General features: G+C 41.4%; 1 protein-coding gene across 4 annotated transcripts in view; it reads right to left on the bottom strand.

The window, feature by feature from the left end:
- Positions 1–16,397, bottom strand: part of ARFGAP3 (ARF GTPase activating protein 3) — an 80,267-nt gene that overhangs the window by 12,654 nt on the left and 51,216 nt on the right. For all 4 annotated transcript variants that reach the window (XM_084632380.1, XM_084632379.1, XM_084632377.1 and 1 more), the window contains 5 exons: positions 12,717–12,842; positions 10,339–10,458; positions 4,705–4,842; positions 3,192–3,315; positions 2,860–2,950 (listed from right to left, as the gene is read on the bottom strand). In XM_084632380.1, the coding sequence (XP_084488506.1) occupies positions 2,860–2,950; positions 3,192–3,315; positions 4,705–4,842; positions 10,339–10,458; positions 12,717–12,842 (599 nt within the window). The remainder of the gene's footprint in view (positions 1–2,859; positions 2,951–3,191; positions 3,316–4,704; positions 4,843–10,338; positions 10,459–12,716; positions 12,843–16,397) is intronic.

Here is a 16,397-nt window from a genome sequence, read left to right as displayed (position 1 = left end):
GATAAACCCTAAGTGCTATTCATGAAAGTGAATGTTTGAGTTTAAAAAATGGTGCTTTATTCTGGCAAGGACTCCAGAATTTTTGTAGCTTTTTTTTGCCAATTTCTGAACTTCATACTACCTTCATTTTATAGAGAATCACTGTCTGCGTGCTTCTCAAAGTTAGGCAATTTTCAAAGGATAAGGACACTACCTCTCCACCATAATTGAGGGATGCATGTGTAACAGACTGACTATTGTGTGAATTAAAAATGGCAGTACAAATCACTACAGTATATCACAGGGCGATACTGGCTCTTTAAGAGGGTGCACTCTGCCTCATCTGCTGACCCAAATGAGCTTTAAAAGAGAGTATCTGGGACTAGAGAGAAGGAGAAACCCAGTGAAGGGGAGTCTGAGTGTGTCAGGCTGAATGCCAGCCAGGAAAGAGGCAGAGAGTACAGACACAGGGCTCTCACACTGCCTGCTCCATGGGAATAGGGACCCCTGGAGAGCTAGGACTGCCAGAGTCCCCTGGGAGGGGAGGAAGTGGGAACCTGGGAGGAACTGTTCTGAAAAGGGGCCTCCAGGTAGAAAAGCCTGGATGGCACTGTTCAGGGAAGCAGTAATCGGGCACAGCAAGACTGCCAGAGTCCCCTGGGAGGGAAGATAATGGGCACCTGAAAGGAAAAGGGGAAAATTCCCCAGGAACTGTAACCCAGGGTGGGTACCGGAACTGTTTTGTTGTTGCGTAAGTTTCTACAATAAAGCTGCCTCAGAGACTGTGGGCATGGCAAGGGATCCATTGTTGGCAGAGGCGAAGCTACTACCTTTTTCCAGTATCTTCCTCCTTTTATTATTTTCTTAGTGATACCAGCCGAAAAGAATCTGTAAAAGCCTATCATCTTTGGCAACAAAATTTCATCTTTATCTGATGCACTTCCTTGAGCGCCATAATCCATATGAATTTTTCAAGTGGTCAGTAATGAATGCACTCACAGCACATGTATGCTATAGCATCTTCATGAGATGTAATAGTTTGTACTGTACTCAAATATTGGTATCTACAAGACATTTTAAAACAAGATAGTATATTTAAAAGGATTGCTTCAACCTGAATTTGAATCTATTTTTAAAGTGTAAGTTAAAAGTAGTTTCAGACAGTACACCTGCCCCAATCCTTGTTTTACAATCATATTTTTCTATTGTCTTCCCATCCCCTCCCTCCATTGCTGTATAAGACCCTCACATAAACCATACAGAGAACTGATTAGAGGGGGAAACATGAAATTGTCTCCACAAAAAGTGTGGTTAAATGCACAAAAACAAACTGAAAAAAATATTTCCCCTTCTAATTGCTATAGTAATTGTAGACAAACTAACACTAATACTGTAGGTTAAAAATTCAGGGGAAAAATGGTTTTTAAGCTAGTGTCCCTTTAATTTTATATATATATATATACATATATATATATATATATATATATATACATATACACATACACACACACAGATACACACACTATACTGAGGATATCAGTAAACTGCCATAGTTCTAAGTTAGTCACTATGGCTTCCTTCCTATCAAGAGTCTTCAAAGTTGCTTGAATTTAGATGCTTTTGACTAAAATTCAATTTGGGAATTTGTGCTAAGTGACACTGCTGCATTAGCCAGTAAATTAACAGTGCATACCTTACTCAGTGAGGCCATTGTAATATCAAATGTGTTTTCACTGGAGCCAAAATGAAGATTTTAAATTGATTTTTTTTTAAATTTTCTACAATTTACTAAGATATTGAAACTGAATTGTGTGGCTGTTTTTTAAAGTAAAATTGGGATGTTGGGTATCATTCACTTTTCTAGACTATATTTATAATTACTTATAGATTTTTAACTATTCTTCAAACAATTTTTTTAAAAATTACCTCCCTTTCCCCACTGGCTACAGAATTGAAACCCAACTAATTAGAGCACTAAAATGCTCTGATGTCTCATTGTCTTTTATAGCTTCATGCCATGCTACTGACTGGTCAAATACATAACTGGACTAGAATGACCATGTACTAAGGCTGCAACTATGTCTCAGCCTAAATTTCAGCCAATCCAATACCTTCCCTTTTAATCTCTCGCCTTCTCCCCCAACCCTACCTATGACTAACACCACCTGCTACTGCACCTTGCTAATGCAAGCAGGGCAGGGCTGAGATAATATGGACTGGGCTATTGCATAACTTTCTTCACAGAAGCCCAACTAAGCAAGTAATATTGCCTAGTAGTAAGTATCTTGTTAAACACACATATGCCCTAAGGCATTTAAGGAAGAACAATTTCAAATCTAGTAACTACTCTAAGTGTTCTGGGTCTTCCTGAGTCACTTATGATTGCTTTTACTCCCTCAATAATGATTTTATGTTTATGACTTTTATCAAATGTAGAGATTAAAATCTATTTAGTATGATTAAGGTGCCATATAAATCTACCTGATATCAGAAAATACTGGACCACTTGACTTCCTAATGTTATTTTGTACACATTATCATTTCCCATTGATAAAAGGATTTAATCTTTACAAGTCATAGCCTATTGTTTGCATAGACACATGGCATAAAATCAGCTTCAAATAATATTAAGTTACTTGCCTTCACGAAGGTTATAAAAATCTTAATTGTGAGTTTCTTTGTATTTTTATAATTAAACTTGCCCCTCTAGTTCTGTGAGTGAATTGTAATAAATGCTAAGCACAGAATGCAGTTTATATATACTTCATCTTGTAGGAAATTGGGAGAGCTAGATTGCTGACACAGTGCAACTGGAAACTAATACTCTTAGTACATTTATACAATGGAGTTTTAGTTTTTCTCATTGCCTTCCTTTAATACCTGCTGGTTGCTTCTTTTGCTCTTCAAACAAGTCGGCTGAACTTATGGAGGAACTTGCAGAAAGTCTCTCTAGACGAGCCCTAGCTTCATACTAGAAAAGAATTAAAAATAAAACATCACCAACAGTATATTGACGTCTTGCTCGTTTACACAGATAAAAATCCATGTGTCTCTGCAAACTCCCCAAAGACAAGCTACTCTCTGACCGTTAGCCAATCAGAGCTACCTACCCTCCCCATTATTAGTAACTGTAACACAATTTTCTAAAGTCATCACAGAATATTTGAGCATCCAAAAATATGTTTATTTTGCATAGAAATTTTTGTACTTACGTCAGTATGGTCTTGCTTTCCAAAATACATATCTGATGAAATAGCTTTGACATTGCCAAATTTTTTTTGTGCCTCATCTGTGCTTAAAGGTGGCTCATATTCAGGTTTACGACGAGATGTAGGCCTAAAAGTTAAAAAAAATGCATTAATGCCTATAAATTATATCTAGTATAACATGATTGAACAGAAAGCAAGATCTCTTTTTAACAAAAAAAAAAAAAAAAAAAAATACTTAGTTTTTTATATTTTTTTTAAATGCAAGTCAATATGAAACAAGGACAACAAGAAATATAAAGAACTTTTCTTTAAAATAATTGATATAGTGGCAGAACCATAATATTTCAGTGATAATTTTATAGGTAGATAGGTAAATACTACTTGACTATAACTTGAACTGAATGAGTTTTGTTGGCTTGAATTAGAAGAACTAATTCAAAAGAGATTTATTCAAAAGCAAGCAAAACTGGTGTCAAGAAGGATTAGATTAATTAATTCAAAAGTTACATTGTAACCCACATTTATGTTAAGCTCTGCCCAAAGCGAACATGTAAAAAAATAATGTTCAAAATGAGAGACTGTTTACAGCAGGTGTAGCCTAGTGGTAGTACAGACGTTCATAATCCTTTGAACCATCATTACCTTCCACATCTCACTGGCAACTAAATTTCTGAATTCTCGACAAAATATAACATTAAAAGAATGTCAAGGTTTCACAAACAAACACTCTAAAGTAAGGAAATGTCAATGTTAAGATTGCATTTTGCTACAGTCCTTAGTTATAGGATCACATTCTGTTATTTTCTAAGAATGGTTATTCATTTAGTATGCAGGTTAGATGGTGTCAATAAATGAAGACGTGCAAAATTAACTTTTAAATAAACTTAAAATCAAAAGTGAAAAAGAAGGCTGCAGACTATAGTTGTCGTTGACTATAAAACTGAAAATATTTCCCCGTGGAAAACAATAAACACTTATTTTAGACCAATTTAAAAAAAAAACAAAAACAAATCTGTTACTTGTAAATATATTAAATAAATTTTAGTCCCAATTGTACAAGTGCATCACTAATTCATTCATTTAGTGTCCAACTTAAATAAAGAATGAGGCAGAAGGTCTACAGAAGAAAAATGGGCAGGGTCAGAAAATAGAAAAAACTAAAAAAATAAAAACAATGTAGGTTTACTTCGTCTTACATTGCAGCTTCTCTTCTGTGCATGTCTTTTGGATTATAAACTCTTTGGGGAATGACTGTCTTGTACACAATGCTGAACACTTAATAAATAGTCAACATGTAATAAGTAGTAATCAATGACAAAAAATTACACAGGGAAACAGAAGAAACTCATGCTATATATGTAAGGAAACCTCAATACTAACGATCAAAGTTTTGGCCAAATCCTGCTAGTCTTAGTCTCACAGGCAGTACCATTTAAGTCATCAGGACTAGTCTCATAAATTAAATGAGCACGTTTAGCTCTTTGTACTGAAGTTAGTACAAGTTATCTCTGTATACCTGTCTGCATAGTCTGTAATTTTTGAAGTTAGAAATGTGTCAGTGTCTCTGTTACTACTCTCTTTCTTCCAAAAGGCATCTGAACTGTCATCCCATTTAGAAAAAGTGCTGCTCCTCAACTCTGCAGAATCAAAGTACCTGAATGAAAAAAGAAAAGTATTGAATAAAATGTCCCATTTCAATTTTATTTCACTAACTCAAAGCACTCCAGCTATTCCATAATTACTAATGACTGCAAAAGCTAACAGATTAAACTAGGCAAAACTCCTACAAATGGTTACAAATGGTTTTGAAACTTAAGCTAAATATGTTTTGTAAGTATTTCTCCTTATGGAAGAATACATCTTCATCTAAGAAGGTTTTGCAAAATTATTACTCATATGTGTGAAATGTATATATAAATACCGGTACGATATGAAAAGAACTATTACTTGCTCTACAGTAACTGTGGTTCTTTGAGATGTAATCTCTGTGGATCCCCTCATAGTTGCTCATGCTTAAGACCGGAGTGGGGTTTTTTTGAGGGGGAGGGGGATTGAGGGAGGAATGGAGTTTGAAGAGCAGTGTCCATCAGGTCTACATGTGTGCCCTGTGCCACCTTGTGCTCCCATGAAAGGACACAAAGGGTGGAGCAGCAGCAACCCTCCCTCAGTTGGCTTGAAATGCAAAGCTTTTGCTGTTGAGGACTCCAAAAAATCAGGGACAGAGAGAGAGTTGTGAGATCCACACCGACTACAACATGTCAAAGAATGACAACTACTGTAGGGCAAGTAACTGTTCTTTCTTCTTTCACTATGTGATCGGCGTGGATACCACTGAAGGTGACTGGCAAGCAGTGTCTTCCTTGGACAGTGGGATTGAGTAGTTTCAGCTGTATCAAACAGAGACTGAAGTACTGCTCTCCAATACTTGGCATCCAGATGTGGCTGTGGCATCAGAAGCATCAATTGCTGTCTGTATGGTCATCTTGGCCACTGAGGGTATGTCTAAAATGTAATTAGACACCTGTGGCTGGCCCATGCCAGATCTCTTGGGCTCAGGCAGTGGGGCTGTTTAATTGCAATGTAGACCTCTGGGCTTGGGCTGGAGCCCAGGCTCTAAGACCCTCCCACCCCGCAATTAGCCACATGCTGCTATACGCAAGCACAGGAGTACCACGACATGCCTTGTAGCCCTTGTCCTTCGGGAATACTCTGCTTATACTACCAACATGATTAAAGAGTCCAGACTGGGAAGAGCATAGAAAAACTCAAACCCTGTGGGAGGTACCTCCTCTTAACTTGTTTCCCAGTGGGCTTTATCCTGAACAGTGTCTGCCACATGACCTTGGCCAGGTCCTTCATTATAGGGAAAGCAATTCTGGCTGAACAAGCTGACAATATGTTAAATAGCTTCTAGGATTTCTCAAATATGACTGACATCTCAATTTCTAGAATTTCAGCAATCCTCACAAAGAGCTCCTGGAATGCTTTAAAGTCATCCGGTGATAGTACCAATGCTAACAATACTGCCTTGTCATGTGATGAAGACAAAGGATCCTTTGGCCATGACACAGTGTTGGTGCTGCTCCATCCTTGAATCTGGCTCTCCCTGGTATTCTAGCATAGGTAGTCTGGCCAGGGACGTTGATGGGAATGACCTCTTCCTCAAATCTGGTAGAGACCAATTTCTGGATGCCTGAAATGGTGGGCCCAAGTATCCCCAGTAGGGCCTTGGTGGCATGCAACAGGAATATGGCTGGCTAGCTTGCTAGGTACTGGACAGTCTAATGCCCTTCTTGATGAGCTGGTGGATACTGAACTCTATAAAGTAAATTGAAACCAGTGACCTCAGGAGAAAGGGCTATCCCACTGGAAGACAAGGTGAATGCATGCCCTGAAGATGATGAAGTGGAGTAGAGCTCCTCCATGGGTGGCACTGAAGTATATCGTGTTTTCAGTAACAAAATCTGTACCAGTATGAGTCTCTGCATTAATGTCTGTCTTAGTTCTCGTCAAGGCCTATCCTCTCCAGCAAGTATTGATGTAGAGGGTTGCATCATCATAGCTGGAGGATTCTGTTGCACCATACGCTGCTCCTTCTCCCCAAGCCTCCTAACCGTCCATGACTTGGTGGATTTATCTTCAGAGGCTTTGAAATGCCTGTCCTTATGGGAAGACACCGAGGTCTACATGCAGTCTCTGCCTCTGTGTTCAGTGCAGGCCCCCTCAGCGCCAGGTCTTTACTCAGCGCAGTCTTCCCTGTGGTAGGCTTTGGGGTCACTTGTCTGCTTGACAGAGCACTGGATGAAACCGGCTTGACCTGCTAGCAGAACTTTGAAGCTTGTCTCCTCAGGGTCTGATGAGACCTGTATAGACTGTTCCAAACGATGGAGCTTTAGTCTCACACCTTGCTATTTACATCTTCGTGTAGGATGAACAGGGTTTAAAGCCTGAAGGTTTAAGAAGCCCTGTACAGGGAGTCTGTCTGCAGGGAGTGGCCTACAGGGAATTTGCCTGCAGAGTTCAGTTCGGATAGATGAAGAGTTCATGGCAGTTGATGTAGAAGACTGAAAGTAGTTCTGAAGGTTTTCTTGAAGATGTGCAGGAATTTAGCCTGAGCTAAGAGCTAGCAAGTCGGACAATCATCAGGTGCTAGCTTGCTGTCACACCAGGTAAGAGGGAACTGAGGTAGGATCACAATCACCCTACCATTTATACCCTTGTACAGGAGCACAAGGAGATACAGGGCACATGCATGGCCCCAACAGACACTGCTATTGGGGCGGGGGGGCGGGACGGACCAAAGAACACCCCACAACCCCCTCTCGTATGCACACACGTCTACAGTGGGATTCACACTGACATCTAATTCTAAAAAACTTAAAATAATGGATATTTTGCAGGGCAGAGATTAGAATACCAGTTAGGTGTTTTCAGAAATGTTAAAAACTAAACCAGAGAGCAGATTCTCTGCTGTATAGATTACCACCGCTAAACACAGATGAGAACTGTAAGAAGCCAACTCTTGCTGGTGACCATTCTCACAAACCCATCTCTCTGCCCCTGCCTCCTGCAGCCCTTCAGCAAGAGCACACTCTGGGGAAGGTGGGCCTGCAGAGACCCAAGTTCTCTGTGTCCCAGCTGGGTGGGAGTGGGGAAGCTGCCCAGGGGAGCAGCCGCCTCCACTGACAAGAGTTGCCTCTGGCACCATGCACACCAGCCCCACATGTCTCCAGAGATGTTTCCCAGAACCCTCAGGGAGGCTGCGTGGTACAGGGTGCTGATCCCTGCTTCAGCGCCAGCACAAACATCAAAGCAGTGCATCTCACTGCCCTTGGTAACAGCTATTCAGGAGCAACAGCTAGGCGCTGCAGGGAGGGGGTGCTGCTTTGCCCCCGTCCCCAATCTCCACCCATGCTTTGGAGGCTGTCATGAATGCAAAAAAAAATCCACAGGTGGCCGCATTTGAGAAATGTTGCACTAGCGTTTAGGATTTACAATGCAGTATCATATATAAAGTAAATTGCGGGAAGGCAGCAATCCTCAGCAGCACAACAGAGCCCAACGAGTAGCTTGACTCCCACGTCTCCTAATCTATGTCACTCCTACAAAACTCTAAGTTTCTACCCACCACCAGTTTAGAGTGACAGCAGAGCTCCAAGCTCCATGGGCTTAATATCAGTGTATCTTGCAGCCCTTCTGGTTTACCACATCAGCTTCTGAGATATATGCATCCTACTGTCCTGCTCCCCCAGGATAGGGGGAAGCATATAACTGCAAGAACTGTAGTAGACAACAGTAGAGGCCACATCAAGTCCATCATTTCTTCTTCCCTACTGAGGCTATCAGCCAATTCTCTAGCTTTTAGAGGCTTGGTAGGGACAGGGTACAAGGAACAATGTGAAGCAGTGAGAGGCTGCAACAAAAAGATTAGGGAGAACAGAGAGAAGATGACTCAGAGACTGGCTTGGGAGCGAGGAGCCAAGGATGACAGAGTTCCTAAGTCCCATTTCCTTGCACCCTTAGTCTCCTGCCCTGTGGAGCTTCAAAACTGTGCAAAGTATTCTGCTCCTCAACTCCCAATGAATGCCAAATATTTAATGAATAAAACAAAAAAAGACTAAGGGATGCCCATGTTGTTTGGTACCTTAACTTAATTTCTAGACTTTCAACTGTTTAGATTTGTTTCTTTTTTGAAGACTACAATTTTTGAAAGGATTTTACCCTTATATTACAGATATGTATTGTCGGCCTGATCTCCAGCTAAATTATTTTGTCTTCTGATGTATATTAAGACAACATTAAAATAATCTTCCTCTTTTTCATAGCTATAGCTAAAAACGAAGGAGATTTACTGTGGTAGAAACCTCAAAGTCTAACTGACTGGCTATATTCTCTTTGAAGTGAGAGAGTTTGTACACCAATTTCAATTAAATTTTGCTATTACCATGACTAATACAAAAAACAAACAGCTAGGTCATGATTTATCTTCTAATTATTGAACAAAGATATAAAAACCTCTTCCATAATTCATAATTTGACTGCCAGGGAACTAATGAATAATTTGAGAGCAATTAGAGCTCTTTTCATGGGACAAACAGAAGCATTCAAATGGGTCATGTTTTATTTTACAGCATTGTTGCCAGTGTATTTGGCACCATGCCTGCATTTCTACCACTAGTGATTACATTACAAAGAAGTGACGTTAAAGTCTTTGTGTTTTAATTTGACAGTCTGCAGGTAACTAGGTACAATTTTTCAAAGCCTATTTTTTCCTGTTTCTTTGGCAGCAACCCAATATTTAAGATTTATAAAAGCACTATCTGCTCCTACCTCAATTTATGAACTGTTTCATAGCAATTAAGGCCTTTAGGACTTGCTCTTTTTTTCTCTCCAGTGACAGCAATATCTAGCACACTAAATACGTGCTTTGAACAAAAATGTAACAATACTTTACTTTTTTTTTTTAAACGTACTTTTGAATGGTAAAATATTTTAAAATGTGTACAAATCGGAAAGCTTACCAATATATGAAAGCGATACATCTGAAATATTTGTAAGTTTTCCATGTTTGACAACACAGATATATAATTAGATTTATTCCAACCAATCTCAGCATTCTAGTGTCAGACTTTAATATGAAGCCTATTGTTAGGTTTGAGAGTTAGTTTACACATGCTAAGAGGACCAATAAGTGAAGAAAGAAAATAAGCTAACATGATGCAGAACCCACTGGACCCAAATGGTACCAAATCAGATTTTCCCATCCCCTACATATGTCAACTGGCTTTGCAAATAAACACACACAAATTAAAAAATAATGCAACATATAAAATAGACCCATCAGCAAGCCCAAGTTAAAATAGATGGGAAAAAAACCCAAAAAACCACAGCACCAATCAGCAGAAACAAATATCAACGGTTCCTACCTTCCCGCCCAAAACTCTTCACTTATTAAAATGGTAGAAAGGTTCAAAAATGAAAGTACTATTGATAAACATTTGTCACTGAGATATTAAAATCAACTGTTTTGCAAATTTTCCATTTAAATGAGTTCACTCTAAACCCTAACAGATGCAGAGTTGTGTGCAACACTGCCTTGATTTTATATCAATATTTTTACCACATCAAAACAAAAACTTTAATACATTACCTTGAACTAGGGGAAGAAAAATATGAATCATCTTCATCGTATTTTTTTCTTGGTTTTGTAGTTGTGGGTGTTTCTTGTTCTATCGTTTGCATGTCTGAGATTACTGAATGGGAAATGCCACTGTATCAATAAAAAAATAAACAAATAAAAAAAAGCATTAACTAAGTACAACTCTGAACAAGGTCAGCTCCCAGACTACTGCACTGGGCAGCACAGCATGGGGAGGAGGTGACCAACACTCTGTGGAGAAAGAAGTGATTCACGACTATTTAGAAAAGCTGGACGAGCAAAAGTCCATGCATGGGGCCGGATGCACTACACCCAAAGGTGCTAAAGGAGTTGGCGGATGTGATTGCAGAGCCATTGGCCATTATCTTTGAAAACTCATGGCGATCGGGGGAGGTCCCGGCTGGCTGGAAAAAGGCTAATGTAGTGTCAATCTTTAAAAAAGGGAAGGAGGAGAATCCGGGGAACTACAGGCCAGTCAGCCTCACCGCAGTCCCTGGAAAAAATCATGGAGCAGGTCCTTAAGGAATCTATTTTGAAGCACTTAGAGGAGAGGAAAGCGATCAGGAACAGTCAGCATGGATTCACCAAGGGCAAGTCATGCCTGACTAACTTACTTGCCTTCTATGATGAGATAACTGGCTCTGTGGATGAGGGGAAAGCAGTGGACGTGTTATTCCTTGACTTTGGCAGAGCTTTTGATATGGTCTCCCACAGTATTCTTGCCAGCAAGTTAAAGAAGTATGGGCTGGATGAATGGACAACAAGGTGGATAGAAAACTAGCTAGATCATTGGGCTCAATGGGTAGTGATCAATGGCTCCATGTCTAGTTGGCAGCCGGTATCAAGACAAATTAGAGGACTGGGCCAAAAGAAATCTGAAGAGGTTCAACAAGGACAAGTGCAGAGTCTTGCACTTAGGACGGAAAAATCCCATAGACTGCTACAGACTAGGGGCCGAGTGGCTAGGCAGCAGTTCTGCAGAAAAGGATCTAGGGGTTACAGTGGATGAGAAGCTGGATATGAGTCAACAGTGTGCCCTTGTTGCCAAGAAGGCTAACCGCATTTTGGGCTCTATAAGTCGGAGCAGCAGATTGCCAGCAGACCAAGGGACGTGATTATTCCCCTCTATTCGGCATTGGTGAGGCCTCATCTGGAGTACTGTGTCCAGTTTTGGGCCCCACGCTACAAGAAGGATGTGGAAAAATTGGAAAAAAAGAGTCCCGCGGAGGGCAACAAAAATGATTAGGGGGCTGGAACTTATGAGGAGAAGCTGAGGGAACTGGGATTGTTTAGTCTGCAGAAGAGAAGAATGAGCGGGGATTTGATAGCTGCTTTCAACTACCTGAACAGGGGTTCCAAAGAGGATGGATCTAGACTGTTTTCAGTGGTAGCAGATGAGAGAACAAGGAGTAATTGTCTCGAGTTGCAGTGGGGGAGGTTTAGGTTGGATATTAGGGAAGACTTTTTCACTAGGAGGGTGGTGAAGCACTGGAATGGGTTACCTAGGGAGGTGGTGGAATCTCCCTCCTTTGAAGTTTTTAATGTCAGGCTTGACAAAGCCTTGTCTGGGATGATTTAGTTGGGGATTGGTCCTGCTTTGAGCAGGGGGTTGGACTAGATCATCTCCTGAGGTCCCTTCCAACCATGATATTCTATGATTCTAACTCAAGCAAATTGCAACCCTCATTTTTTGAAGATCTCAGGTAACATCCAAAAACCATACTTTTGAATTGTAAAATATTTTAAAATGTGTACGAATTAGAAAGCTTACCAATATAGGACATCCAAAATCTATGAATAATTAAGATTTGGGGACAGAGGGGGAAGCTTTGAAGTCTGCACTGTATATTTTCTAACACTGTCAAGCAAGCTTGTGAACATGCCGGCCATCTCTTCTGATTTTAAAGCTTGCTAAGCCTGCTTTTTTAATGACTCGGAACTCTGAACAGGAGCTGTGTTCTAAGCTTACAGGATTTGGAGCTCAGTAAAAGCATACCAGCTAGCTCCCGGACAGTCAGCTAACTTGAGAAGAAATTTGGTGGAGAGGCACAATACAATAACCTTTGGGAACATAAAGTCAAACTTCAGTTAGCTGACTGTTTTGGTTAATGTGAGATGCACTGTACATAATATAGGATTTACCATACCAGCAGGCCATAAAGTCCAGTATCCTGCTTTTAAGAATGGCAAATACCAGATTCTTCGGCAATAGATTTAAAAATAGCTCTGGTCAATTATGTATTTTCTATTTCCTTTCTGATCCCTGTGATATTAATTATATTGCCCTCATCAAAACATGCATAAAGTCAAGAGTAAATTTATAGGGCTATATAAAAGCATTTTAATACAGTTTACAGAATTTCACATACCTTCTGTTGCTGCCAAATCCCATGCCAAGTCTTTCTACCTCAGTTTTCTTTTTACCAGCTATATTTAACTTTTCTTCTTTCATTTGAATTTCAAGATCCTTGTAGGCCAATCGTAAAGATGATACACTAAAACAAAAATACACAGATGTATAATAAATGTAAATTACTTCTTAACCCTTTGTTCCCCATCCAGTAACGTTAGTAGGAAAGCAACAGAAAACTCCATTTGATAATAAAGATAATATGGCCAAATTAACACTGCTGTAGGAACCTTTACTTTTGCATTTCCTGATTTATTTTAAGTGCTCAGTATTAATGCATTCAGTTTTTACAATCATTGCAAACATACTATTTTTGGGTAGATAAGGTGGCTAGAGGAGAAAGCCAGGGGACAGAAGGGTCAGCATGAACAGCCAGTGCCTCAACCTGTGTTTAAACATAGATGTACAGGTCAGAAAGTAGGCAATTGTGGACTGTTTCGAATTGTACACCTTTAGACCAGTGGTTTTCAAACTGCGGGTCCCAACCCAGTACTGGGTCGCGGAATGTAAGGCACTGGTTTGCAGGGATTCTGGTCAGCACCACCAACTGGGCCATGAAAAGTCCCATTGGCGGTGCTGCCTGGCTAATGAAGGCTAGTCCTTACCTGTTCCAACAACGTGCTGTGCCCCGGAAGTGCCCAGCAGCAGGTCCAGCTCTTAGGCAGAGGGGCCACAGGACTCTGCGCGCTGCCCCGCCCCAAGCACTGGCACTGCACTTCCATTAGCCAGTTCCCAGCCAATGGGAGCTGGGGAGATGGTGCCTGCAGGCAAGAGCCACACAGAGCTGCTTGAGCGCCTCCGCCTAGGAGCCAGACCTGCTGCTGGCCACTTCTGGGGCGCAGCGCAGTCCGCAGTGCCAAGACAGGCAGGAAGCCTGCCTTACCACCTCCATTGTGCCACTGACCAGGAGCCGCGTGAGGTAAGCCCGCACACCAACCCCCTGCCCCAGCCCTGAGCCCCCCACCAAACCTGGAGCCCCACGCTGCAGCCCTCACCCCTGCACCACAACCCTCTACCCCAGCCCTGAGTCCCTCACGTCCCCCAAAGCCCTCATCCCCAGTTCCGTTGGGTCGCAGGCATCAATTTTCTTCAACTGGGTTGCCAGAAATTTTTTTTAAAACCACTGCTTTAGACTGTTGTATTGTGAAAATTCGATCTACAGTTCTCCTCTGTTAAGTCTGCCCATGTGTGTTCCCACCCCAAATTTTTTTTTTTTTTTTACCATATGCTCTCATTAAGGAGTGTTTGTATGCCAAGTTTCAAGCATCCAAATATACCAGCATTTGAACATGTTCGAAAAAGTGTTGCCACAAGTATTCTTTACCCTCTGAAATAGACAGGTGAAAATTTTTTCCTCTACATAAAAAGGAAAAAAATTGCTCCTCCCACATCATAGTGGGTGTGGAGGATGGGTGGCCTTCGTTGAACCAGGAAGGGGGAGAGCTCACACCCAGACTTTAGCTTTGCCACTCTTTGCGCCTCAAACTGCATGTGGGAGTGTGCCTGGGGTAGGGGCTTCTCTGCCTCCCATTGGCCACCTGAAAGCAATTAAGGGGGCTAACTGGATCTCATGACTGCCCTCCCCCCATTTAAAGCTTTCCCAGGCAGCCAGGAGCCATCTTGCTGTGATTGCTGCTGCACCCTCACTCCCTTTGAGGTATATATCTCCAGGTATATATATCCAGTTTTATTTCCTGGATGCTATGTCCAAAGGATCACCTGTTTTTAGGATCAAGAAAAAAAAATTCCCCCAAGACGGTAAATTGACAGAATCTGGAAAGTTTTTTGTCCCCCTCGCAGAATTGTGGACATACAGTTTAGGTTAAAAGGAGTAAGAACAGAAATTTAAATATTAGGAGGTAATACAGAAGTGTTTAGTTCATCAAAACTTGCAGGCGATGTCCAGTATGGATAAAGGCTAAAAGGAAAGAAGTAAATGAGAACTGGGATGTGTCTGATGGACCTTTTGCTGTAAGGAGATGGGGAGACATGAAGTCTTCTCAAACTGAGGTCCCTTTTGGTACCCTCTATCCCACATGGGAGGGATGGGGGGGGTGGCAACAGGATTCAGAAGTGAGATGAGTCCTAGGGGTTAGGCAGAAGAGGATCTACCACAAGTTACTGGTTACATGGTGAGAGCCCTGTAACTCCACACTGGATCCAGTCAAATGCCTGGTATGAGAGAGAGGGTGGAAGTACAGTGCCCCTCCCCACTGTTAAGTTAATAAAGATATCTACCCCGTGTCTGTTTTTCATTCACCACTGTGTCCTGATCAACAAACTCAGTTTTAGGCAGACCAATTAGAGAAAGTTTCAGCCATAATGAAGGAATTTTTCAGGACGTTATAGGTAAAACAGAAAAAAAATTGTTTACAGATAATTTCCTTTCTGCTAGCAGCGTTTCCCACAATTCTTGACATCTTGGCTACTCTCCTCTCTCTGCAGCTCATGGAGGCAAATCAGTGTTGGAGCCATGGGGCCATGTCCCCCTGAGGCCGCTTTATAGAATTATTCCCAAACTGTAACACCTGCATAACATCATTAATAACAAATATTCCAGAGATAATTGCCTGATAATGATTCCACTTAATATTTGACTCGACTCATACGCCATCCAGAGTGGGTAGAACTGTGGGAGACAATGCTAGCAGAAAGGAAATTATCAGAAAGAAATTTTCCATTCTGCAGCTCAGTGTCTCCCACAATTCTTGAAGTCTAGAAAGTAGTGAGCAGCAAACAGATGTAGGGAGGGTTACAAAAAGGTCAGAAATAATAAAATGGTATCCCTCCCCATCTATAATATTTGTTCAAAAAGCAAAATCATAATCCAGGCCATCGTGTGCAGAACCTTCCTGCCAGAAGTATGCCTCTGCAGAGGATACAAAGTCTACCTTGTAGCACTTCATAAATGTGACAGCATTTGACCAGGTGGCCGCCTTACAAATTTCCACTGTGGATGCCTTCGCTCTTTCTGCCCATGAGGTTGCCAGGGATCATGTGGACTGTGCCTGACCCCTCACGGAACCAGAATCTCTGATGCCTTGTACGTTTCCACAACACCTAGCAATAGAGGACTTGGAGGCTCCTAGTCTCTGGCATTTCAGATGGAAGGATACAAATAGGGTACCTGATCTCCTTGTGGACTCTTTCCATTTGAGGTAAATTTTCATAGCCCTTCTGATACCTAAGGACGGTCACCTCTCCAATGTGGGATGCTGTGTCCTTGGACAGAATGAATGTAGAAGCACTCCTTGGGAAACTTGGAAAGAAAAGGTCACCTTTAGAATAAACGATACCGGAGTTCTGAGCACCGCTTTGTCCTCATGACACATGCAGTAAGGTTACTGCATAGAGAGCACTGCCAATTCTGACACTCATCTGGCAGACATGATGAATTTCAGAAGACAAGTTTTCAGAGACAAATAAAATGATGACATTGATGTAAGTGGTTTGAAGGGATGGACTGTCACAGCTCTCAGTATAAGTCCCACTTGAGAAAAAGAGGTTCAGTTGCCAGTATGGCTAACTGAACATCACACTGCTAAGAACAGACATTTCATGTGCAATGGTGCCGGGCTGGAGACCTTTGTCAAAACCTTCTTGCAGAAAATTCAAGATAGCTGGAATTCCAGGACTTGTA

The sequence above is a fragment of the Lepidochelys olivacea genome, assembly GCF_965140295.1.
Source record: "Lepidochelys olivacea isolate rLepOli2 genome assembly, chromosome: 1".
NCBI lineage: Eukaryota > Metazoa > Chordata > Testudines > Cheloniidae > Lepidochelys > Lepidochelys olivacea.
Note: the sequence above shows the minus strand (reverse complement) of the source record. Positions and strands in the feature narration are given on the sequence as shown.